Here is a 27,644-nt window from a genome sequence, read left to right as displayed (position 1 = left end):
CTGATAGATAGAACCTGTACTGGCAGAGATTTCAAGTGTTTCACAGTTGGCTATCCATAGTTAAACCACAACTTTAGGAAAGAGTTTAAATTAAACCAGAATTCAGAATACAGGCCCATTATGTTTACCTTTGGGCAATTCCATAACAGAATCAATCTTTTTGTACTTCCGACCCCCATTTTTCTCAAATCTTTCTTCACTTCATAAATTGACCACGTCATCATGATGGTCTTTTGAATCAGAGACAGAAAATTTCATGAAGGTCCCACATGTATGGGGTCGGGCCTACATTTTTTATGGAATTATTGCCCCTTTGATACATAATCACAATTTCACCTGCACATTTCCTTTGTTATTTACCTGTTTAAAACTAAATTCAGAAAAATAACCATCAATATTATCTTCATCATATTCAGCATTGGCATCATTATTATCATCAATCATCGTCATCAGTATTATCACCACCATCATCTTCATCATTGTCATATATCTTTACTGTTGTCATAACCAGCAAAGAAAGACCATGTAATCATGACTTATCCCTTACGTAATGATCCATTTTATTCAACACCTTAATAAGTGCAACATTTTATAATTTTCAGCTACGACACCTGGTAGTGTATAATCAAAATAGACATTTCATACAGTATGTAAATGGTACTTGTCTTACATAAAGAAAGCCCTCTTTTCGTCAATAGAAATTACATGTAGACTGTATTGCAATAAAAGTACAGAAAGTGCATAAATTGAGTACTAAAATAAAAGTAATTTTTTTTTTCATTTACAAGATGAATTAAAAACAAATCATACATCAAATGCATGACAACTTTGCTTCATCAGGAAACAATAAATAATATATTTTGTTATCTCATTAAGTTTTAGTTGAGAACTTGCTTGTAAATTCTAACAAACAATAGCTGCAATATACACATATAAAACAAATGTATGTAAATCATTGACAGTCAAATAAAAAAACTCAATATAAAAGTATAGTCTATAAAAAGATATGCACCAAGTTACTATTTTGTATAGATCAACATACTTAACAGATGGTCACTAGTCTTCGGGTTTGGGTTTTCGGAATTCAAAAGAATCATAATTATATTTTGGGGTAAATATCAAACAATATAAAACTATTGTTCCATCTTTGCTCGATTTAGAATCATTGGATTTGATTCAAATCCAAGATGAATATTGATACACCCGTGCTAACAAAGTATACTTTTGTAGTACAGTTATAAACGAACTATATAGAAACGAGTGAAAACAGCTATTAAAACTGGGAACACCAATACAATACTGCGTGTGATCAGATTGTCTATAAGGATAGTATCTAGTCAAGGTAACTGCCGGGCATTTTACGGGGGGGGGGGGGGGTGGAGTGGCTAGAGTTGTTTCTTTTTTTTTCTCAAATAAAATACCAATTTCAAGGAATGTTCAAGGCGCCTAACAATGCAACATAAATTAGAAAAAAGATAAAATTGTACATGAATAAAAAAAAAGAAGGTTATAATGCCAATGTAACCACACAACCTGGTATTCTCTTTTCACGTCGGGTTTTTATTCTTCTACCTCCTTTTTTTTCTACTATTTGCATATTTTCTGCTCCTTGTTTTCTCTACCTTGATTACTTGAGAAATTAAAGAATGGGCGACTACCCCATGATCCCCCACCCCGTTGAATTACCCCTGTAGGTGATATGACTGATGTATTAGAGCAATACTTAGGAACTTACATTTACACAAGTAATTGGTCGTGAAAGAAGCACATATCTTGTCAATAGTAAATAATCTAACTTACAAACATGACTAATCTCCCAACAATAAAAACATATTTAAACTAAATGATTGAAATATGAAGTACAAATGCACATATAAAGTAGATAAATCTGTACTTATTACAGTGAAATTTGATTATCTCTGTGCAAACCTACATTTCTATGTTAAAAATAAGGGGATATAGGGTGTACGTGTGAGGAAAATTATGGTGATAAAGATGAGGGAAGGACAAGGAATGAAGGGATATATATTGAAGGAAGGAATGAAGGAAAGGATGGCAAGTGAAAGGGGTAGAAGAATGTAAAAAAATGATAGTCAAGATGTGATAGTCAAGTGGATTGTCACTACACTAAGTGCAAATACAAGGCAAATCTAAAACTTTAAGACATTCTTATATAGATATAAAACCATTCTTATACACAAAATATTGTTTATACAGGCATTTATGGTGTTGCTAAGTATTTAAGAGCACCTCTGTATATAATACAAAATGCGAGTTATTCATTTTTTTTCTTGCACGATTCTGCTTTGTTCGAAAACTCATGTTCTTTGCCTCATATGAAAATTCACCTGATTGGTCATATTGGTAAATCAAAGCTGTATTCAGGACTTGTTGTATTATGATTTTCATATGTTTAAATATTATTGAAATTTGTCAATATATTTTTCAACAGTGCTTCTGTTTCTTATCACATATTTTTGTTGTTAAAATCTCAATAGCATGAGGTAAAGAAAAATACAATTGTTTGTAAACCCAGTTTCTCTCTGCCAAGGTCCAAATTTGTTTATTTAATTATGAGAAGCCAAATTTTACACCAATATCTAACATAGATATTCCATGAGCCACTTGCAGCATTCAAGTTTTCAGCAATTTACGTGGTTGTCATTTAATTGCAATTTCATGAGTTGATGATCAAAAAGGAACTCACAGAGAATAAAATCGTAACAGGACCATGCAAAAGCTACAACAAATGTTGAGACTTATTTAAAGCTTCTAAAAATCAAATTCCAGATTTCGACCTTGGCCATTTTCATTAGGGTCTGGGAACATAGTTTAAGTTAGTTGCGAGGGGGAAGGGTCATACATTGGTCTGATTGGATATTATCTCTTTCTTGCATAGGATTAGTTCTTCTAATGGAAAACTGACTCAAATGCCTTTGTCTTGTGCTCTAAACCTTCTTTCACAACCGTGACTGGAAGGAACGGGTGGTCGGTTTTCTGAAGGTATCCCTGAAAAGAGAGAGGGAGAAAAAAAAAAGAGAAAATGTAATCAGTTAATCAACAAAGTAAAACCTCTACGGAAGCTTGAGGTTGATGGTTTTCAATGGGGCTTGAGTTAAAAGCAGAAAAGAAAGCCTCAGGGTAAATTGGGTGATTTCAAGTCCGGTGTTGGGCTTGGTGTTGGTGTTGGAATTTGGATTGCTTCCCCTGGCTCCAAAACTTATTCTGAGTTTGTAAAACTGATCCAGATCACATTATTGACATCTCGTGTAAAAATTGACCAACACCAACACCAAAAGGTCAACACTGAACTTGAAATCACCCAATTGTACACTTCCAGTAATACTCTTAATAAAGATTGGTATAAGCCCGGGCACTCGACCAAAAAAGTAGTGGGTATGTGCCGCGGGCTTATTGCAAAAAGGAGGGTCCTCGGAACGACAAATGTTTGTGAAAACGGGGGTCCTTGGAACGGGTCGCCAGCGTGTGATTGCGTATTCATCCCTATGGAACGGGCATACGTGCATGCAGCTAGCCCGGCGGCACGGGCGCCGGGTGCGCTAGCGCAGATGCGATGGTCGGACAGCGCTCTGCGGCCCCTTTTCACCAAAATTGCGGCTGGAACGTCGTAACGGAAAATATGCGAAGCTTTGGAGCGGATTTTTTTCTTCTTTTTTCTCGATTATAAGAAGAAAATGCTATGCTTTGGAACGGCTTTCTTTGTTCTTTTTCTCAATAAGACAAAAATGCTATGCCTTGGAACGGAAATTTGAGTGTAAAAATGGGGGTCCCCTCCGTGGCACATACCCACTATGCATTATATACTGAGTGCCCCCCCCCCCGGGGGTATAAGTGACCTATCTTACTGAGCTTATATGTGGCTGACTGATAAAAATAGTCAGTATGATACATTTTGGCAGATTCTGACCAGAAAATTACTTGATTTCGACCATTCTTAACGGGTCTTCCATTCTACCAATGTATTGGTTATTTTGATAAATTCTTTTAAGAGATAAATATACACACAATGTAAACACGCTTTTATACAATAGGTGCAAAGAGTAAGAAACACAGTAAAGCTGATCCACCTCAAGGTGTCAGAAAAAAGGTCGCACTGAATCAATCAAGGGTATTTTGTTCTTATGAAGAGAACCTGACCAAGTATTTCAAAGCTGCCAGTACCAATTTCCATGAAGACTGTAAATCTACATAGCTTTCAATGAACCTCTGAAATGTAATGGGATCTGCCACAAGGAAATCATGGATCCACAGTTGTCCTGATGGTCGCTCCACTGGGCACAAACCATCTTTGAACCAAACATGAAAGGGTTTCCCAACAGGAATAGCAAAAGTTGAGTGGATGCTCAGATGGAACAGAAGCAAGCATGCACAGCCCTCTGCCAGCGTTGGTCTCACAGGTGGAGATGATGCTATGCCATCATTTTTAGAATCTGGGGGATTGGAGAAAGGACTAATTGTCTCACAGGATTACTTTATGTCAATAGTAAAGACAAGGCAGACCATGCCAAGGCCAACAGGTTAAAAACTTGAGAACAAAAGCCTTTGAGCGAAGATAGCAAGAGAATCACCTTAATAGTTTGTGAGAATCTAGATGTTCTGAACACTCACAAGATACTTTATCATGGGTAGAAAGGGTGTTTAAAGGTTGTTTTTTGGGGATCTAGGATGGCTGTCTGACACAACCTCAATAACTAGGCAGCCAAGAATCAGGTTTAGGGTATTTGAATGAGACTATATCCTGCAATCAGGAGTAGACAGCTCAATATGTACCGGAGGGTCATAAGAATACAAAAGAAGCAAGGCGGTGGTGGATGGCACGAGAAATGTTCTATCAAGAACTCCTTTCCTAGGCAAAAATGAAACCTTGAAGGAAGATCCGCCTTTGGATCAATACCTTATAAGAGGGACACAACATTTCCCTAAAACCTGTAATGGATGGACAACATGGACAACAGGCTTTGTCTCCAGGCACCTACAACCCAGCTCTACAAACTTTAACCACATAGATGTGAGCGTGTCTCTAAACAGGGATTCTAATTTGGCCTTAGTATCAGACAGCACCTGGCTGTCACCAGTAAGTCACGATCTTGTGTCAATCTTCGATTGTGGTTGAAAAACAAAGCTTACCGTACCTCAAAGTGGAAAATGTTGAGAAAGGACCTCTCATTGGGCAATATCGAAGCAAATCCGGAAGTCAGAAGTAAAGACCACCTTGAGAAGAGAATCCCACAAATGAACAACTAAAACATTCAGATCACGTGGTACAAATGTAGACAAATGAACAAATTTCTTCATCTTCTTTCGCATCTGTCATACTTGACCTCATTTTACACAAGAAGGATGTTATATTCCCCTAAAAACTGGAATAGATGGACAACATGAATGACATCTCTCTCCAGGCAACTACGTACTGTACAACCCAGCTACAAACTTTGACTACAGGGATCTGAGCATGTCTCTGTAAACAGGAATTGTAAATGGGCCTTTAGTCTTAGACTGAACCTGGTAAAGGGAGTCAAAATCTTGTGTCTAACTTTGTGGTTGATCCACAAAGTTTACCCCAAAGTGGAAAATGTCGACACAGGACTTCTCAGGGGGAAAAATCCAAGCAAAACAGGAAGTCAGAAGTCCAGCCCATCATAAGAAAAGAATTCCATCGATGAACAAACTAAAAGCATTAAGACCATGTGGTACAAAATCGGACCAATTAACAACTTTCTCCATCCTCTTCCACATCCTTCATACTTGATTACTCTGTGCTCTACTTGCCGAACCTAACAGTAATGATTCTACACTATTTATATATCGACCAGTATTACTTTATAACCAATGGTAGGATTATTCACTCGCTATCAATTTCCCCCAAAAACCCAACAATATTGACTTTTGTTCAACATTATTATTCATAATATTTCTTTGATAATATTTACACTACTATACACATGTTTATTGGTTCAGATCCTGGTGAAGGGCATACACCTGAAGGCTTGATGACTGGTAATAATCTTCCAAGGGCCCTTTCCATTCTTATTGATCTTGACTACACTATAACAATTTAACACGAGGGTGGGACACTGGAACTCCATTCTGCATATGGATAACCAAACTGGATACAACTAACTTTGTATTTAAAGGTCAAGTTCACCCCCAGAAAAATGTTGATTTGAATAAATTGTTTGAATTATACAATATTTCAATTTTAGAGATTTGACCTAAAGGACCAACTTTACTGAACCATAAAATGTCCAAACAATGGAAATACCACATGTTAAGAGAGGAATAAAACTTCATTTCACAGAACAATGATGATAAAATTACAATATTTCATATCTCATATAATAAAATACAAAAGAAATAGTGAGTGGATGACATCATCAGTCCCCTCATTTACATACCTACCAGGATGTACATATAACTGTCTTGTAAAATTAAGCTTAACTTAAAAATGTCGTAACTTTCTTATTTGACATTCGATTTTGAAGAAATTTTCAGTGTTATGCTTGTTGGATTTTTCTCCTTTTATTCAAATCAATTTTTATTAGGGGTGGACTTGTCCTTTAACTTACTGAAATGACTGGGTGAATCCTCTGTTCAAAAAAAGTTGGGGGCAAAGTTGCAGGGTAATTGTCATTACACTTTCATTATATATATATATATATATATAATGATAATATAATATATATATATATATAAATTACATTTGAGAAAATTAAAGACAAGAAAACTCACATGGGCATATGTCATTGCATTTTTCCTCTCAGCGACAGAGGCCCCCTTGCCAATCCAGACAAACAAATGCCTGTCGTTGCTTTTCATCCTCTTATTCTTGCTCGGTCCATCGCTTATCACACGTCCATCAATCAAGAACACGTCCTAAAAATAAAACCAAGTTGTGAGAGATGCAAATGATAGTCTGAAATGTCATGGGTTAGATTTCCTAAGCATTATTTTTGTATGAAGACATAAAGAAGGGAATTATATTGATGAATGCCACTAATGATTGATAATTGAATATGCTCATGCAGTCATAATAAAATGTATGATTTCATCATTGACAGAGATGGGCATTGGACTAATAAGTAGCTCTTTAGCTCGTGTGACTTAAACGTGACACTGAATTTTCACAGGCTTGTGTGACCTGGGGGGGGGGTAGAGTTTCACAAAGAGCTAAGTGTGTAGAGTCATGCTTAAATGCTGACGCATACATGACATGTAACACACAATCTTATTGTTTCACACGCAGTAGTGCGCATCCTCATAGCATTATTTGACCCAAGCAGTGATTCCTTTTAATAACGTATGAAATAGGAAGGTTAAGTGTGACTCTACGTCACACTTTTTTGTAAACCAGCCCCCAGGTATGAGTTTCATAAAACTTGTTCATAGGTGGTAGTTACATAGGGATACCATTTAGCACAAAAAAGTCAACAGTCGTGTTTAAAGTCATTTTTAACTTAAGCCACCCGCATTCACTTCTTCTCTTAAATTAGCTCATGTCATATTTGAAATTTTTTCCCTCATCTTCTGAAAGACCTAGTTGAAGTCAGGTGCAGATTGGGGAGACACTGCAACTACCGTGTAAGGTGTGCATTGTCTTTGCTGTATAAAGTATGCTGTGCACAACGTTATGATGTCAATGTCATAACACGACCAACAAGGACGGGCAGCTTAATTAGATGGGTCGCGAATTTGGGTTATCACATATTTGAGAGTAGAATAAATTGCTCAAAATGAGCAGGCGCGAGGAAAATTTGCCTAGCATTCCAACACTTTTGGGCAATTAGGCACGTTGCAAAAGTTACGTTGCAAAGCTAGGTTAGCTCCCCATTACTACTGAGATACTTACGTCAGTTTGAAGGTCTGATTTTGAAAGCTGGCCCTCAGCAACTTTATTGAATTCCATTTGTCCACTTGCATCACTCAGTCTGGGGATGAAAGACAGGAAATCGATTGGTGAATTTTAATAAAACATTTTTCGCGATAAATACGCCGTGCAAATTTTTTCAAGTCAGCCACCACCTACCTGGCTTAAGTCTAGCTGTCGTGCAATTTACAAACGTGCATATGCACAGTCATGCATACTGCGTCTAGATGGATACATACATTGCGCATTATTTCTAAGTAGACATGTATCTCTATGGCCCAAATCAACCAGGGTTTTATTTAAACTCTGGACGAAGTTGTGGTTTAAACATGGATGGCCAATTGTGACACATTTTCTTAAGAGTACAAGTTCCATTTATCAGCCTATTTACCACTTGCCACTCCAATCATTGAGAACTTTGAGAAAATAATGAATGATATATTTTATTTACCATTCATGCATGGTTAAGGAACTCAATAAAAAGAAGCATACAATGTGAACAAAATCTTGACATTTTTTGCTTCACTCAATTTTAGGCATCGACTTAGAACATGGTCTAAATTAAACGAGACTTCAGAATTTTGGCCCAAGGGCAGTGCCGGATCCAGTTAGGGGTACATCGGTGCCCCCATTCTGAGATTAATAAAACATAATGGGAAATGTCTACTATGCAAGTGAAGACTTTTTTTTTATCTTGTTAAAGGACAAGTCTACCCCCACAAAAAGTTGCCTTGAATAAAAAAGAGAAAAATCCAACAAGCATAACACTGAAAATTTCATCAAAATCGGATGTAAAATAAGAAAATTATGACATTTTAAAGTTTCGCTTAATTTCACAAAACAGTTATATGCACATCCTGGCTGGTATGCAAATGAGGAGACTATGACGTCATCCACTCACTATTTCTTTTGTATTTTATTATCTGAAATATTCTAGTTTTCTCCTCATTGTCAAGTGATACAACGATTATATTCCTCCCTGAACATGTGAAATTAGCATTGTTTAATATGATATATGGTTCAGTCAAGTTGGTCCTTATTGTCAAATCTATAAAAAATGAAATATAGTATAATTCAAACAATAAAAAACAAAAGAAATAGTGAGAAATAGACATCATCGACTGACTCACCTAGTTGTGCATATCACTGTTTTGCGAAAAATAAGCAAAACTTTAAAATGTCATAACTTTCTTATTTTACATCCGATTTTGATGAAATTTTCAACACTATGCAAGTTTGATTTTTCTCTATTTATTCTAGTAAGCATTTTTCTGGGGTGGACTTGACCTTTAATATATTTATGCCTCCGCAGACGAAGTCCAGAGGGGGCATTAAGCGTTGCCCTTGTCTGTCCGTCCCCCACTTGGTTTCCACACGACAACTCGAAAAATATTAAATGGATTTAAAAAGTTTTTGGTGTGTAGGTAGATGACATCAAAATACAGGCTATGTTCGAATTCGGAGTTCGCAGGTCAAAGGTCACAGCTCATTAAATATGCAAGTTAGTTTCCGCATGATAACTTATGAAATATTCAACGGGTTTAAAAAATTTCTGGTGTGTAGGTAGATGACACCAAAATACAGTCTAAGTTCGAATTCAGAGTCCGCTGGTCAAAGCTCATTTTATATGCGAGTTCGTTTCCGCATGATAACTTTGGAAATACTCACCAGATATTAAAAATGTTTGGTGTCTGGGTAGATGACACCAAAATGCAGGTCACATCAAATGACCTGACTGTCATATCTTCTGTCAGAGATTTTTATGGAAAGGGTGAGTCTTTAGGTCAAAGGTCTAAATTTGTTCATATATGAATATTGGTTTCTGCACGATATTAAGTTCAATCATATTGAATGAATTTCTGATCGGGTTAAATGGGGGCATCTGTGTCCTTTGGACACATCAAATTTCAAGTTTTAACAATAATGCCCCCCCCCCCGCCCTCTTTAGAAAAATCTGGATCCACCCATGCCTATGGGTCAAAGTTCAGAGGAACTTTAGTAGACTTACTGGAAGATACAAGGTACACTTGTGTCCTGCACCTCTTCACCATTGTCTGTTCCATCTGTACCATCATCCGAAGGCATAGGAACAAATGTATAGAACTCATGGCTCGCTGGTATCTCATCCTGATCCAGGGTTTCAGATGTTGCCTTTCCTCGCTTGTCCTTTATTCCTTGTGTATACTGTACCGCCTGTAAAATATAGTTAATACTTTATTAAACAAAAATGCAAATTAACTCTACGGTAGCATGGGTTTACCTTGCAGTATTCTGAAAATAGGTTTTTACTTCAGACCAATGTAGTCTCTATGCTCAGGCAATTATCCAAGGGTGGGACGAAGGACACTTAGTGCTAGAAATTACCCCAGAGGAAAACTGCCCTCTAGAACATTACCTCACACTGAGGACAACCACCCCCAGGGGCCCGTTGCAAGGGTCACATGAACCAGAATTTGTTATATATCGACAGAGTTTTGTAAGGTGAACCGTAGAAAAGTCTGGTTAAAGTTTATGCAATAGAAAAATGCAGGCTAGGAGCTTCCAACCGGAATTTCTTGATTTCAACCAGAAAAAAACTCAGGTTGGGGTTTTATGCAACGAGCCCCCGGAAGATAATTCCCCTGGCACAATAGCCCCCAAGTACAAATACCCTAGGACAATTGCACCTGAAGGTTATTGCACCCAGAAAAAACTTCCCCCTCCCCTCGGACATTTACCCCAGGAAAATTACCAGAGAGTGCAATCAATGCCAAGGTATCCAGGATATCCTAGGTATCCAGGATATAAACCCAGCCAATTACCTTAATAATAAATAAACCCGGACAATAAACCCGGCCATTTATTCATCTGGCCAGCCAGTGCTCTACAAGCAATGGAATCGCATTCCTAACAGTGCTGGCAACTTCTATTGTCATTTGTCAGATTTTATTCATGAGCTTTATTATTTATGTATTTTGTTTTTTAATTTGCTATTCCCCCACCCTTCTCAAAGTGACTGATATTATTTTGTGGTAATTGCCATTCTAGTAATTATAAGGGGGAGTAACAACTAACAAGAGTAACAAGGTAAGTGCCCTGGGGTTTCTTGGGGTAAGTTTTATAGGGGCAAGCATTTTCGGTGGGGGGGGGGAGGAGGAAGGGGGTAGAAATTGCCCTTGGGATGATTGTAGTAGCAGTTTGTTTCCCTGAAGGTCATTGCCAAGAAGGCTATTATTGATTGTTATTGGTGATGATAACCCAAAGAACATTTCTCCATTTATCTATTGGCCAATATGAAGACATAAATTGGGCTACAGCCTACAACCCTATATTTTTGGTAAAACCCCCAGAAAACTGGATATGCCATTTCATTTCATAAAAAAAAAAAAATCAAATCACACAGTATAGAGTCGGTGATCTCTTTCCTCATACCAACCTGCGTGAGTGCTGATCAGGTGGGTGTTTCATAAAGCAGTTTGCGGGCAAACTCGGGATCGACTGGTGATCCTTTTCCTGTGGTACATTATGTGCAGCAAATTTTCATTGGTATTAAGCTCATAAGAAAGGATCACCAGTCGTTCGCAAGGTCGCTCGTAACTTACGAAGAGATTTATGAAACATCCACCAGGTGTGGTATCATTAGCACTCTAAAGGTACCCTCAGTAGAAGCATGGAGCTATCTGTGTCTTATAGCTCCATGGTAGAAGAGTCCTGCTAATCAAATAGCATTAATTCTTTTGTTCATCCATGCTCAATAAAAGAATTAATCTAGTGGGTGGTTATATTTAAAAATCCATTTATGGCACAACACCCTACATACCTTGAATTTCTCATCTTTGTTTGATCCATTGCCAACCCAAATGTACAGCTTGAGTCCCATATCCAGAATGTAGACATCATTGCTATCGAGGCGTGCATTCTCGATAGCTAATTGTTTCACTTCGACCTTCTTCTTATCGCCACATACGTGGAAGAGGCGGTTCTTGTATTCCTCTGGTGTCACATGCCTGAAACCTGTGTCAGCTCCACCAGTCATTGTCCTAGTCAACAGAAATGGAAGGACACAGTTTAGGTCAATAGTCATGAAAATAATAATATGGAGCATTTATATAACAAAGCTACTATATTAATATATTTTACTGATTTTTACATTTGGTATCATAATATTCTCCCGGCTGTAGCCGAGCCGCTATACAGGCGCTCAAGCATTCGAGGAATTTCTTCCTATCAGGCACCCATTCACCTCACCTGGGTTGAGAGCAGCACAATGTGGGTAAATTTCTTGCTGAGGGATAACATGCCACGTTTGGATATTGAACCCACGTCCCTCAGGTTGAAAGACGAGTCGTAACCACTAGACCAAGGCGTGCCCTCAGTGTATGCAATGATGTTCACAATCAATTAAGAATGAGGAAAGAATCACCAATTGCATGAATACAACATTCATCAATTCATTTATAAATGTAAATTTGATCATTCCCTTCTTGTACAGTGTGTCCCATATTGTGTGCCACAGGTGTGTTCAAAGTGTGGAACACAATGTGAAATCACACTGTCAAATATGAGCATTTCAAAAGTGTTAATTGATTATTCATGCAAGTCGACCATGTGAACACGCAGTGAAAAGTGACCCTGTTGAGGTGTCCACAGTGTGAAAATTTCTTCACACTGTTGACTTTGAGCATTTTAACAGTGTAAATAATATTTACACATAGTCCACACTGTGAACACACTGTGATCACACTGCGTGACACTGTGTTCTTTCCACCAGGATTTTTTCATTTACTCAATCATTACATTTGCTTTTTATTGGTAAATCACCACAAACCAACCATTTAAACCAGAATGTCAGATTGCAATTGTAAAAAAAAATGTGGACACAATATCAAACAAAAATTTGACACATTCAACAAAAAGCTAGATCGATTCTTGACTGCATGCAGTCAATAGTTATGCCTTCGCCAATGCCAGAACAGAGCAGAAATGCATGCCATACCTTGGTGATTCCATGCTAAAAAAATTAGCAATTTTCACAACATTTTTAACCTGTTGTCTAAACAAACAATGAACTGTAATTTGTTTTGTGGTAATAATAAATTATTACAATTTACATGGTAGTCTTGTGAAAAGAATGACAAGTAACAAATGTCTGTTGTCCGCATGTGAAAATGTTGCGTGTCGTACGGAAATCTTGGTGTCCAGTACAAACATTCTACATGCTACATAATGATAGAATGCAGTAATCCTGTGGGGGGGGGGGGGCAGTCAAATGTATTGCTGTACCCATGCGTGACCAAATTGTTTCCAAACACCCCCTAAACAAGTTTTTCTCTGTGTGCAAAATAACCCACTAAGCAAGTTTTTTCACAGGCTTCATTTACACATTTTGGCCCCTAAACAAGTCGCCAGAATATGACCCTTAAACAAGTTTTGTCTACATGCTTAACAATAAACTTAAATATACAACTATATTCATGGGTATTGCATGCCCCCCCCCCCCCCCAGTGCAGTATAGGGTTAAAATACCACAATTGGGAAGAACACGAACACTTTTCAGAAACAAGGAGGAAAAAGCCCCGGGGAAAAAGCTTTGGGGAAAAACATACCCTAAACACATTTGGCTAGTCTTAAAAAAATAAAGGCTGTGGAAAAAAATATCCTAAATACGCTTCACCCCGCGATTGACCATTGAACAGTCTTTCAAAACCACCCTTTAAAAAAAAAATCGGTGTCTTTGATACCCTTAACGAGTGCACGCATGGCTAGCGTCCAAAACTGAAAAAAAAACCCACCCTATGAAACACCTTTTTGGTCACGCATGAGCACAGCAATACATTTGACTTGCCCCCCCCCCCCTAAGGCAGTAATTGCACAACCTGAAAAATGAGCGATGACCCTTTTATTGTCATATTTTTCAAGCATATTCGCATCGTGTTAAAGTCTAACTCTGGATCTGCACCAGTTTATGACCTTTGAATTTTGACCATGTGACCCAAAAATCTCAGTGTTTGTTAAACCTTGATAGGGAGCTGCAACCTTACGTGAAAGATTTGAAGTAAGTTTTGAAGAGGTCGCTCTCATTGTCCTGGACTTCTCGGTGTTGAACAGGCTTATCGTCAAGCAGAGTGTCTAGCTCCACCGTCTTGTATGCTGCTGTACCGTATTCATCCTGGATGGCATGAAGTAATTTCAGAAAAAGTGAATAGATTAGAAACCATCTTGGTAAAATTATTATTCAGGCTATTGTAATCTACAATGGACCTTGTAATGACAACATAATCTAGTAGCGGCCTACCTCACAGGATATAGGAATACATGTAAATGGAGGTGTCCGAGATGTGCCCACTGCAGCATCTATGATAGCGCCATCAATACATAAGGTCTATAGCTTATAGCAGACTACTTTCTAGTACATTCTGCTCTTTGAATAGCACAGACCCATAGATTTAATTAATTAATATAAAATTTGAATAAAGCAAAGTATAGGAACAGTGCTTGGACAGGATACACTCTGTGAGCCATTCTGATTACAAAGAGATGTTAAGAAGTACATTTTTACACTGGCCTGTATTCAGAAGTCATGGTCTGACACCTGTGTTAACCTGTTGACTACTGAATTCTGTCATTCCCATTAGTTTTGTACACAGATCACCCAGTTCCAGTAAGCAATGGATTAAAATTATGGAAAGCCAACAATTTCAACATTGCATGCATTTACATATATGTTTCCCATCATTATTTAACTCATTCCTCATGTTTGAAGAGAATCATTTCAGTATAATTATTCCCAGTCAGGTTATGACTGATTCAAGTACCAACATGATCATCCTTATGACTGGGTAAAGGCAGACAGTAGTTTTATCGAAAGTAAAGTAGATGAGAATGTGTGTACACGTAGTGGTAGAGTAGTCAAACATCCAAAATGCCTTGACTTGTAAATACGTTATCTGATATTTTAACATGTACAGGTTGTACATGTATATTTTATTATCACTTATGTTTTTGTATTCATGTATTGTAAATATGTTCATACTCGCATACCCCGAGAGAGGGTCGATAGAGTCAATAAAATCTTACAATCTAAGCATATGCTTGAAGCCAGCCAAGGCATGGTGGCTTGTCATTGTTCAAAACTCCTCTACATCCGCCACAGGAAATAATTAGTGAGCTTGAAAATCTGTTTATATATCTTATGGTCAATATGAACAGGTTAGCCGTAGCCATTAACCTGTCTTTGATCAAATGGTTGGGGCACTGGCATTCTAAGCTGAGGGCCCTTGTTCGATTCCTGGTGGAGGCATTCTTTGGCGTCACGACAATATAGCTCTGGAACTTTGATTACAGCTACAGGTACGCCTGCTATCATTCTCTATCCAAATTTCTTTCACAATATATATGTATAAAATATATTTTTAGGGGATGGGGGCAAGAATGTGGGAAAGGGGGTCAGAACAGCAAAAGGCTAAAACTGCCGACACTCACCTGGGTGGAATTCTCTCCAATCCAGAAATGAACGTGATGTTCTAAATCTTCCTCGCCTGGATTTTTCTAGAAATATTAAAGAACAAAACCTTGTTAATAATTTACGCAAAACCTCGAAACGCTGCACTTATCCTATACTGCTACCAGTTTAATTGAAATGGTGGTGGTGGTTATTTTAACCTCGATGCTTGTTAGAAAGCTTCCAGGAGACTGATTGCTTGACAGAGTCCTCTCCAGGGCCAGGAGAAGGGTTCCATAACAATTAAACAGCACAAGGTCATGGCCGAAGCCAGCAAAATGAGGCCTTGACACCATCCCTGCTACCTACTACTAAATCAGTGTCGTCCAATTATTTTACTAACAGTGACAGTAGTGGATGTGGTAATACTTCTTCTTCATCCCCACTTCACCTTATAACTAGACAGATATGTCCATAAGTGTCCTGCCAACTGACAGTGTTGTGGCGAGATGTTAACCCTAGACCTTGTGGTTTCTATTCCAGAAATTTATCCCCTGATCAATTAAGACCTACACCTTTACTTGAATAACAATCCATTTCACAACTTACATATGTGTTAAGGATGATGTAAGAATCCCCATCGTAAAAACTTCCATATTCTTCTTTGGGCCAGTGTGTAACCTGCATAAAGAAAAAATATAGTCCAATTTGTGGTAAATGTGTGTTTGTATCAAAAGACTGTAAAAAGGGAAGGTGGGATGTCTTTAAATAGATGCAAGTATCATCATTATTGTGACTATTCAGATCATAATGGTGTCGTACCTCTGTGTATTGCCCATTGTTGGTGCATACGGAAGACAAATATATCCAAGAAAAGCTCTCTGTCAAAATTATTAAATATTGAATTTCAGGCATTTCATGTCGGGGTGACAAAATACATTCTCAAGGGGATAACTTACCAAATGCCAAAGATCCATTTCATGTTATGAAGCAAATAATGCACATTACCCACCATCATCAATACTTAAAGGAGAATGAAACTCTTGGAGCAAGTTAGCTTTTGTGAAAGCTGAAAAATCTAAGAATAAGATCAACAAAAGTTTGAGTAAAATAGGACTAGCAATAGAAGAGTTATGAGCATTTGAATGTCGAGATCACTAATGCTATGGAGATCCTCCCATTGGCAATGCGACCAAGATCTATTATGTCACAGATGAACAACTCTCCCCTTTTGGACACTGAAAATATACCCCAAAACATCTCTTTTTGCTCATTCTAATCATATGACAAACGATTCATCAATGATATAATGTTGTGAAACCTCTGTACTTGTCCTCTCATAAAGAGAACACCTCACCTTGGGATAGACACTATAAAAGTGAGAATATAAGTGAAATAAGTACTAAAGTAATGAGGGAGTTGTACATGTGTGACATCACAGATCTTGGTCGCATTGCCAATGGGAGGATCTACAAGGCATTAGTGATCTCAATATTCAAATGCTCATAACTTTCTTATTATTCATTCAATCTTCCTCAAACTTTCAACAATATGTTTCTTTGATTTTTTTCTTTGATATGGATTCAGCTGGTTTCAAGGGTTTCATTCTCCTTTAACAGCAACGATTGAAGTCCCTTTTCGCACTTTGTGGGGTTGGACAGTTTATTTCCTTGATGGCTCTCCTCCATACTGGGGTCAATGTGGGTAATGTATGACATTTTTCTGTCTTCTTTGGTAGTTCACCTACGTCCTACCAACTGTGAAATTCAGTATTCTCTTGAGCAAGTGGGCCTCCGAAAAAAGATACTGGAGCCCTTTTGTCCTGTATTCAGAACCGTCAAGAAAAAAGGGTTCCCAAAAAGGATCTCTATGTGGTCAAGAACCTTTACTTTTAACCTTTTTTATTAGCTTTTTTGAAATGGCATATAACTAAAAAGGTACCTAGAAAGCATCCAAAGTGGCTGTCTAACCAAGGTAATTGGAACCTTTTAGGAAACCTATATGAAGGTTCCAAATACGGGACAAGCATATATAGAACCATCTAAGCCCCCCCCCCCCGAATGGCATCACTTTTATTGTTTTTGTAAGGATTTAGAATTATTTACCTTGAATTTCACGATACGCCAGATCTGAATGCCGACTGCTTGACCAGCTCCGTTCCAGGCTGGTTCACTTTCTGCACTTTCTTTCTTCACCTGTTTCTCTGTATCCGACCCAAAGAGGGCAAGATTTGAATCCTTCCAGTCGAACTTCTTAGCCTTCTGCATGGTTGCTGTTTTGATATGTTGGTGAAATCACCTGCAAAGAAATTAAAAAAAATGAATTTTTAATTAAAATAATATCTTTGTCTATACATTATATTCTACTTTTTATATTGTATATGTGTATGTCCGTATGTAAGGGTGTGTGTATGTGTGCGTGTGTATGTGTGTATATGTATGTATATATATATATATATATGTGTGTATATATATGTACATGATGTGTATGTATGTGTAGACATAATATATATGCAGCAGATTAGCTTTGCATCCCTCTCCCTATCTCTATTTTTCTTTCTATATTCTAGGCAGTTGTCATCGTACTATTGTCCACCCTCATGTACCTGTGTTGTGTTGTGTCGTGTTATTGTCTTTTGTCTCTGAATTTCACAATCCTGTATATAAGATTTTTTTTGCCCCTTTCGTTATCTTCATGTATTCCTTTACGTATATTTCAATATTTTTTCTATCCTAACTTTTTGAGGGGTTCACATTTTACAAGCTTTGCTTTTCAGTGGACCCCTCCATTCTTCTCATGATATATGATTATATTGATTTAATTATATTTAATTATATTGATTATATTGATTTAAATTTGACATGCATGTTAATTTATATTTGAATCACTTATTGAATATGTATATTATTTATTCAATGTTGAATTTTGTTCATGCTTTTATTTGAATTGATATATCATGTTATTATTTGTATTATGTTGAAAAATGAAAATAAATTAAATTGAATTGAATTGAATTGAATATTTAAAAAATCAAACAATTTTTTTTTTTTTGAGGGGGGGGGGTAGGGTCGGTGGTGCTTCGGTATCTAATATGAGCCTTTTCATAATGGCCTACTGCACATTTTTGGGTTGTGATTTTTGCCCATTCCATTGCTAAAACTCACATTTAAGCAGCCCTGTAGCCATTTCAGGGTTTTCATGGAGGGGGTTCGATCCCTTCTCCACCTTCTTATTTTCTTAACCTATTATTTCAAAGCTTTTCATTTTTATTTTATTTTATTGATATTTAATTTATTTATTCATTTACTTATTTTATTATTGTTTTTTTTTATTTATATATATATATATATTTTTTTTTTGGGGGGATGGGTTCTATCAAGCCCCCAAAACCCATGGCTATGGGTTTGTAAAGCTTCATTTTCTTGATGAAGGATGTATAGACAGGGCCTGCATACCCTTTCATGCAAAAGAATGACTATTCATCCGACAATATTTCATGCTACATGTGTATTATTCTAAGTCTATTTAAAAAATCGATATAAACTCTAAAATATAATGAATTTGATGGCATCCCTGAATTTATCAAATAACAAAGTATGTTTTTCACTTTAAACAAAAGAGACCTCCATAATCAGGACAATTTGAATTATCTTCGATATAGTCTCTTGCAATGGAATAGCCACTATTGGATTTTTTTCTGAATTACCAAGTCGTATTGCCATATCGCCATGTATAGTCTCTCTCAATGCGAATCCACTCGACTATAAACGCCTCTGCCTGTCGAATTACCATGGTAACCAATTCGATTCTATTGTGTGACAGCAAACAACGCACTATATCGAGTCATAATCAAGAATGTTTGCGACCTATACACACTGTAATTTAAAGAGAAAGTCCACTCTATGATAACAAAATGATCATTGAGATATGATACAATAAGAAATCGGTGTCATGAGCGGAGAGATATAAATATACACCATCATGCATATCTATAAGTTGTGAATACGAGCAGTATATGTACTTCCTCAATACTCCTATAGAAGAGGAAGTACCGCGCCAGTTTTAGTGAAGACGGTGCCAATCAGTGGCGCATATAGGAAGGGGGGGGGGGATCAGACTGGGGAGGATACTCTATGCTTGGATCCACCAAGAAAGGTTGGTTTAATTAAAGGGTCGATCCCCACGATGTAAGCACTGACAATACAGTATTTGTTGCTTATACTCATGGAGGTTTCTGGCTCTCCGAATTTTACTGCTGGTTCTACAAACTGTATTAATACATTACTGTTTTTGCTATTACTTTCTTGTTGTAATCCTAAATTTCCTTATCTATCTGCTTTTCATATTTTGTATAATATATTATATGAAGCGAACGTGGAACGCCCTCCGATCGGTTATCTCGCTCAATAACTTTTCTATTTCATTAATGAATCATACATGGTTTGGTAATTAGGACTACACGTGCCAGCGCTTCACAACTAACATGCAGATTCATGAAATTATAAAATAAAACGGCTCATAATAAGTTTCACGTGTAAACACGTACGCAACAGAAAAATCACCATATGCTAGTAAGGTGTAATATATGGTTGTCTCGTATTTCCTTACGACGACTTCCTCCATGCCCTGGAGTAAAAAATAACGTGGGCGTCTAAAGCAAATAGTGTTTTAGCCAATATTTACTGATTGCCGTTTCCCCCCCTCTCTCTCTTTTGTAATGTGAATGTTAGTATTGAAGATCTTCTTCCTTACTCTACTTCTATATATCAGAATTTACATAGTTTCTTTATAAAAAGGGAATTTCACTCTGAAGAAAAGATTTAAGAAAAAACATTTAAATTATTTTAAAAATATTGTTGTAGGTTTGAAGAACATCCATCAAATATTGCATTATCATTGACGTAATTCAAAAATTATAATAATGGAATGTATTTGAAAAAAAAATGCCCTAAATAAATCGTGACGTTTTTAACGGATGGTACGATAGTGGGATAGGAGTATTAGCACTTCTGCAAATAGGCGAATATTTAGATGTTACAAACGGACTTCTGAACGTTTTGCGGGTACTCAATCAAAAATGCATTTATTATCATTTGCAACAATAAGTAGAGCTACTGTTCATCGCACAAAGCGAAACTGTAACTCGGCCTAATTATTGGAACCGCATGATGAGATACTGTAATTCACATCATGAATAATTCAGTGATTTGCCCACGACTGAATCATGTTCCTCGGAATATTCCGAAGGTCAAATTTTTGTCCGTATATAATAAGCGTGACTTTTAGATATTATAAAAAATGCATTAAGGGGTGGATTACCTTCATTCAGGATCTAAAAAAAAAATATATATCTTGCATGCTAGTGGTTGTAATCATAATTACAAATCATCAGGTCTGGTCGAACAGGAATCACCTGAGATTTTGAAGGTAATCGGTCGCTAATTGATAACTACCCGAGGTACACTTTAGTTAAAACTGTAGTATATGGAGGAAAAATAATCACTATTTTACATTATATCGCGAAGCATGTAATTTTGCTTATGAAATAACATTTTCAAGGTTGCCCCTTGAAGTTTTATCGCATGCTCTAACATCACATAGATAGATAGCTAATATATATATATATATATATATATATATATATATATATCAGGAGCCCGGTCTCTCGATCATTCAAGGATCATAAAATTTGGTATGTTATACATGTACAGCGCCTTGTTTCAATAATGAAGAAAATACAAGTCATTATTTTTGCTTACGAATTGGGATTTTTCCATGACTCAATTCAGATTACTTGTACCAGGAGCACTTGGTTGTATGATTCACGTGTATCATTTCACTGGGCACACATCGTATTCTTCCGTGTTGCATCAACGTGTATTTGCATTTGTATTTTAGAATAACATAGCAAACATGCTTATTTAACCTTTGTAACCAAAACTTTCCGTAAGAAACATGCATGTGCACGAATGATAAATGGACTGCTACACAGTAAAAAAAAATATACAACGCTGTTTACTATATGAACCTTACAGTAATTGTTTAAACAGTTTTAAAAAGTGTTTAAATCTTAAGCAACAAAGTTTAATTATCAATATCTAATCTTCAATAAATTAAACATGATTATTTAGACGGTTAAACAAATACTGTAAGGCTCATATACTAAACAGCGTTTTATAAAATCTTAAACAACGTTTTTACTGTGTAGAAACGTGTAATTCGAATAATAATACCGTAAGGAACATGTGCACATTAACTCGAATGATAAATGGACCACTAGAAACGTGTAATTCGAATAATATATGGACCGTAAGGAACATAATGTGCACATTAACTCGAATAATAGACCCAACAACCATGCTCGTGTTTGAATAATTGATGTGGTCTCCTTTCAATGATTGATAGATTCCGGCCGGGTTTGAATCTGTAACTAAATACAGCTGAAATGAAACCTGTAATGTTTCATACCATTCTGCATGCAAAGAATAACGGAGCTATATCCATTCCATATTTGCGTGAAATCAGTGTTTCGTCGAATATCATTGTTAAAATTGCGCCAATCACAGACATCGCACTCCGGGGGGGGGGGGGGCAGTCAGGTATATCGCTGTACACATGCGTGACCCCCAAAAACGCGTTTAAAGGGGTGTTTTTTTCAGTTTTGGACGAGGGCCGCGCGTGCACTAAGGGTTAAGGGAATATATTAAAAACACCGATTTTCAAGAAAAAGGGTAGTTTTGAAAGATTGGTCAATGGTCAATCGCGGGGTCAAACGTGTTTAGGGTATGTTTTTTCCTTGGGGTCATATTCTGGCGACAACTTGTTTAGGTGCCAAAATGTGTAAATAAAGCCCGCGAAAAAAATGTTTATGGGGTTATTTTGCACACAGAGAAAAAGAAATACTCGTTTAGGGGGTGTTTGGAAATAATTTGGTCAGCATGTGTACATCAATACATTTGACTGCCCCCCCCCCCCCGGATCGCACTGGTAGGCATATAGGTCATTTTTTGACAAACTCTTTATCTTTAACCAACGACGTGTCCGAAATGGGGCCTGCCAGAAAAACGCATGGGCATTCATTGTCCATGAGTCAGTTTCACTTTCAGGAGTAAATACCTAAGAAATAAAGTACGAGCTGACCAAACGATCTATTTCGGATTGGTAACAGGGAGGGGGGGGGGGTCATGTGATATTTGCTCCTACCACATCCCCTTATGGTTGTTTTCACAGCACAGTACCGCCAAAAATCATTACATAATTAAAACAGAGTTTATTGAAATTTTCAGCGTCCTGCTCGTTGGATTTCTAATTATCTAATATAAATTTTAAAAAAAATTCCGGCTTCGAATGCCCCTTTAAGAAAAATGAGAAAACCAATAGAATCAAAGGCGCGGAATTTATGGTTCAGTCATTGTCATATTTTGACGATCACATTACTTAGATAGAATGGTTGCAGACACGGTTCAACTGCATGGTCGTGATAAACGGTGATATTGAATTCATCAAAATAAAGATAACGATTTTTTTTATGGCAGTCAAACCAATTTACATAGTATTATTTATAATACTCGGAATATCGTCGATATCTTGTTTACGATAAAGAGTGATGATAATGGATAACTACAATGAACACGATAAATCAAGAGTGGTACGAATGCATATGGTGATAAGTATGCAACATAATATCAACATCAATGAACAATGAAGACAGGTCTAAAAACCTATTCCAATTAGTAGATATTCCTCTTCCCTTTGACGTAATAAGAGCAAAGGGTCTAGCCTATAAGAAGTGGAAAGGGTATATATTATATAGGCCAAGGACATGATGAGCGCCATTAATGAATGAACTTAAACCTGTAATTCCCTATGCATTCATAACTTGTTGCTATGTCTGGCAAGTATACAGGAAAATCTTAGTGGCAGATTTTTTTCAACTTATTGATAAAATTGAATGTGTTGATTCCAAATTTCTGTCTGTTCAAATCGCAACGCAAGAACGAGCTTTTGGCAAAACCAATCGAACAATTTTCGGAGAAATTCGATCGTTTACATCTAGGCCTACTTTAAATGGTATCTGATAATATCTTCATTACATGCATATCTATCAAAATCAGTTAAAGGGAGGCATGTATTTAATTGAATGAAAAAAAAAGAACACTGAAAAATCACAAATCAGGGCATTGTAATATTCTTAGTGCTTTGATCAGTAAATCCTCGAGTTCATAAAAAGCTACTTGGAAATTGCAGGTATATAATACTGTTTATTCACCTCATGATACATGTTTGAATTGAACGTAATAGCGTGGGAGGATTGATGATTAGACCTATTTCAGGTGCTGACCGAATGAACAATTCATCATCTGAGATACGGATGTGTACCACCACTACGAAATATCCAAATATGGACATAATTTCAGGATTATACATACATCGACTATTTCCTCGAAACGGTAACAATTATTTACCGAACGAAGAATTGATTACTTATACATGTAGATAAATGCAGATAATTTTGTGCCCTTGCATTTGTGGCTTTGGAATTTCGGGCCCTGCCTATATACTCTTGCAAGGATTCTGTAGCATTGTTTTAAAAAAACTAACGAACGCTTTCAAATGGATATTCTCTGAATGTTTTTAGTAACGGACATACGATTGTCCGCTATAATATCAAGGAGTTTAGCTAATATTTTGTCCATTTAACAGATGTTTCAAGATATTGGTTAAAATATAGGCCTATAAAACACAACTTTAACAAATTTATCAAAAGCAATTGATCTTCGACCATTGAGTCCAACATGCCACAAACTGACTGAAACGTGCATGTGTAAAAATATTGCATTGTAATATACCAGCTCCGTCATTTACCGGTGAAATACTGGTGCCTACATACTATATATATCTTATGTGACTAAGCGACATCCTGTAATCCCATAATGATTATACCATTCCTTCTTCTTCAACTAAAACATTTCAATCCGAATTCTAATTAACACTTCAGCTCTTATGACAAGGTTTCTACGCGACGTAGTAAGAATCCACGTTACGTAATACAATCATGAAGTGTACTGAGGGTCACACAAAAACCCTATTCATGATCTCTTTCGCTCACGATATATCCGCTAGGCTATGATTCAACCAGCGCTGATATATTATAATCAACAAAGTTGTCACTCTGACAACGATACAGAAATGACGTAGTCCTAACTTCATATATTATTTTTTTACGAATCAGAAATGATTATGATACATAACATACCCTTTTGTACAAAAACTAAATGGTCTGATTAACAAGTACTAATGAAAGACAAAAGAAGACAAAATGCGATCTATAGATAACCGACTGCCACACAAAACCCCAGAAGTTTATCCGGTGAAATTAAAGCGGATAATTAAAGGTCAAGTCCACCCCAGAAAAATGTTGATTTGAATAAATAGAGAAAATCTAATAAGCATAAGGCTGAAAACTTCATCAAAATCGGATGTAAAATAAGAAAGTTTTGACATTTTAAAGTTTCGCATATTTTTTCTCAAAACAGTTGTATGCACTTGTAACTCAGTGATATGCAGATGCGAGAGTCTATGATGTCCATATATCACTCACTATTTCTTTTGTTTTTTATTGTTTGAATTAGACAATATTTTAATTCATACAGAATTAACAATAATGTAAAACTTGACTGAACTACGTAATAATAAAGAATGTTAATTCCACAAGTTCAGGGAGGAATAAAGCTCGATTTCAAATGACACGGGTGAGAAAATCAGAATATTTCACGTTTCAGATAATAAAATACAAAAGAAGTAATGAGTGGATGACGTCATCAGTCTGCTCATTTTAATACCGACCGCAGGATATGCATATAAATGCTTTGTGAAATTAAGAGAAAGTTTAAAATGTAATAATTTTCTTATTTTACATTCGATTTTGATGAAATTTTCAGTGTAATGCCTGCTGGATTTTCTCCTTCTATTCAAATCAACCTTTTGTTGGGGGTGGACTTGTCCTTTTAACAGTGTGATCCAATGTCACCCACTCACTGAAACACCAAAGAAAAACAATGAAAGAGAAAAAGAAAAGAAAAGGAGAGGGAGAGAGAGAGAGAGAGAGCGCGCGAGAGGAAATAGTCGGAAGCATGTAGGCGGGAGCAGTTCTGATGCGGATATCAGTGACGAGGAAAAGAAAGGAAAAAAAATACAAATAGCATTACGATTCGAACTGTCTGTTTTTGCACTTATATCCCGGGGGGGCCACTTCCATTGACGAGTGGATACCATGCGCGACGACGGGGTCTCGAAAAGCACCCTAAACACGTATTTTCCATGTTCTGAAAATGCACCCCTTAACAAGTATTGGCGTCTCAAACCCTACCCTTAACAAGTATTGGAAACAAAACTATACTCTTGATAAATATTCCCTGAAATGAACCCCTAAACAAGTATACAGCGATATTTTACTGTTGTGTCACGGGTCCGTCGGTCGTCGGTTTTACCTAATTTACACACCATTTGGTTTAGTACCTACGGCCCCATCTTCCTCACCTCTCGCAAATCGGGACTCTAAACACGTAGTGTTGGGGCAAAAAGGACATCCTTTATACAACATTTTAATTTTGTTTTATCATCCCCGCAAATGTGACCCTAAACACGTAGCTTTCCTAGCGAAATAGATACCCTTTTTTCATTATTTTGGTGTTTTTGACACCCTTATCACGTTACGTACGTAACGTGCCCTATCTTGAAAAAGACATCCTTTTTACGTGTTTTCTTGGTCGCGCATGGTATCCATTCGTCAATGTAAGTGGCCCCCCCGGGACTTATATATTGTATGCACAGTTACAACCAATGTCGGTGCCATCCACTACACGTGCATGGCCGAACACAGAATTATGCTTGTCTGAAAATTGCACATCCTTTTCAAAACTTGCAATAGGTTATTTACATACGAATTGCTCTACTGACTGTACTTTACAATACATTGTAAATAACATAACTGTTAAACAATGTTCCCCCAAGGTAAGGAATATGTTTCACACGTCTTGAATACATCCAGATTTCCGGGTTATATATTCATATCAATATGTACTATTATGATGAACTTTAATGAAATCTTGCAGTATTACTCAATTTTCTGTAGAAAAAATTAATTAGAAATATAATAAAATAAACACCAATCGACGACACACGATATTTTCAAAATGTTTTAATCTATATTCAATAATTCACCGACCCTGGCTGCATGTTAATGGTAATGTTCCGTCGAAATATCACCTTGCCAATGACACAAATTGACTAAACTATGACTAGTTTAGGCCAAGATCCTAATATTATGGAAAACAACGGAAGTTGCAGCTGTGGTTTCCTTTTACATGAAACTTCCTTGACTACTACCCAACCTGAAATAAATATTTTTTTCTGATAGTGTATATATCAGGTATATAGGCCTATATATGCAACCAAACGTTTCAACACAAAACTGTAGAACGGCAAAAATTAATATTTTATTTATCATTTTGCAAACATATTGAATCTAAGTACTTTTTTACCAATTGGGGTGTAAGAATTCCCCTCTTGTATACGCACGCACATTACATCCCACAAACCACACACCCACGACAAATCCCACGCCCCCTTGCCCCATAGGCACACCCTCGCTGCACCTCCAGAGCGAGAGAAAGGGGAACAATCTGTGGACATTGCAGACACGTTAATGCCACAACCCGGGCATAAACCATAATAAAATCAGAAAACGACCAAAGCTCTTTTTTCATCATCATTCATTGACTAGCAATTCATCGCAAGCAGGGTTACAAACATATATTCAATAGTAAACATCTCATCGAAAAGAGAATCGTATAGTTCCCCTTCGTCTGTAAGTACATGTAATATAATACGATTTTGACAACTGTAAGAGTCCCTTTCAACACCAAAAATGGGCGTTGGCCAACAGAACAAAAGCGATCGCTCCTAATATGGCCACAAAATGATCACCGGCGTTTAACATGAAACAAAAAACCAGATGATTTCACGTATAATAGTATATAAAGAGATTCCATGATTAATTGAATAGTTAAACAATCAGTTAATGGGTTAAGAAAGAATTTTGGTACTTACTGGCAGTAAACTAAAAAAAACAGAGCCCGGAACAGTAACACCACAGACAGGAATGAGCAGGAGAGGGGATATAAGTGAGAAGGAAAAAGAACGTGTGTGCGTTTATTTAGAATTTGTAATGGCGAGCAGCGTGCTAACAGGTTGTTCGGAGCTTTAACACAGATTCACAAAGTCGGAATTGTTCAATGGATTTCTCGTGTGCGCTGTAAGGTTGTCAAAATGCGTATG

General features: G+C 36.9%; 1 protein-coding gene across 1 annotated transcript; it reads right to left on the bottom strand.

Moving 5' to 3' along the window:
• Positions 1 to 536: 536 nt before the first annotated feature.
• On the bottom strand, positions 537 to 27,644 carry LOC129281915 (gelsolin-like protein 2). The gene is made up of 10 exons (XM_054917843.2): positions 27,417 to 27,644; positions 17,411 to 17,603; positions 15,915 to 15,986; positions 15,347 to 15,412; positions 13,906 to 14,033; positions 11,685 to 11,904; positions 9,894 to 10,078; positions 7,868 to 7,946; positions 6,751 to 6,894; positions 537 to 3,009 (listed from the first exon to the last, which is right to left on the bottom strand). The coding sequence occupies exons 2-10, from the start codon at positions 17,570 to 17,572 to the stop codon at positions 2,911 to 2,913; spliced, it is 1,155 nt and encodes a 384-aa protein (XP_054773818.2). The 5' UTR covers positions 17,573 to 17,603; positions 27,417 to 27,644; the 3' UTR covers positions 537 to 2,910.

This window comes from Lytechinus pictus, chromosome 18, assembly GCF_037042905.1.
Source record: "Lytechinus pictus isolate F3 Inbred chromosome 18, Lp3.0, whole genome shotgun sequence".
Lineage (NCBI taxonomy): Eukaryota > Metazoa > Echinodermata > Echinoidea > Temnopleuroida > Toxopneustidae > Lytechinus > Lytechinus pictus.
This window is presented reverse-complemented; position numbering and strand designations above follow the sequence as displayed.

Excerpts from the sequence above, each read along its gene's own strand:
- LOC129281915 (XM_054917843.2), bottom strand. The coding sequence starts at position 17,572 with ATGCAGAAGGCTAAGAAGTTCGACTGGAAGGATTCAAATCTTGCCCTC. Across the intron at positions 14,034-15,346 it reads TTGGAGAGAATTCCACCCAG|GATGAATACGGTACAGCAGC; the intron begins GTGAGTGTCGGC and ends CATGCCATCCAG. Across the intron at positions 7,947-9,893 it reads AGTGTACCTTGTATCTTCCA|ACTGAGTGATGCAAGTGGAC; the intron begins GTAAGTCTACTA and ends TTTCATCCCCAG.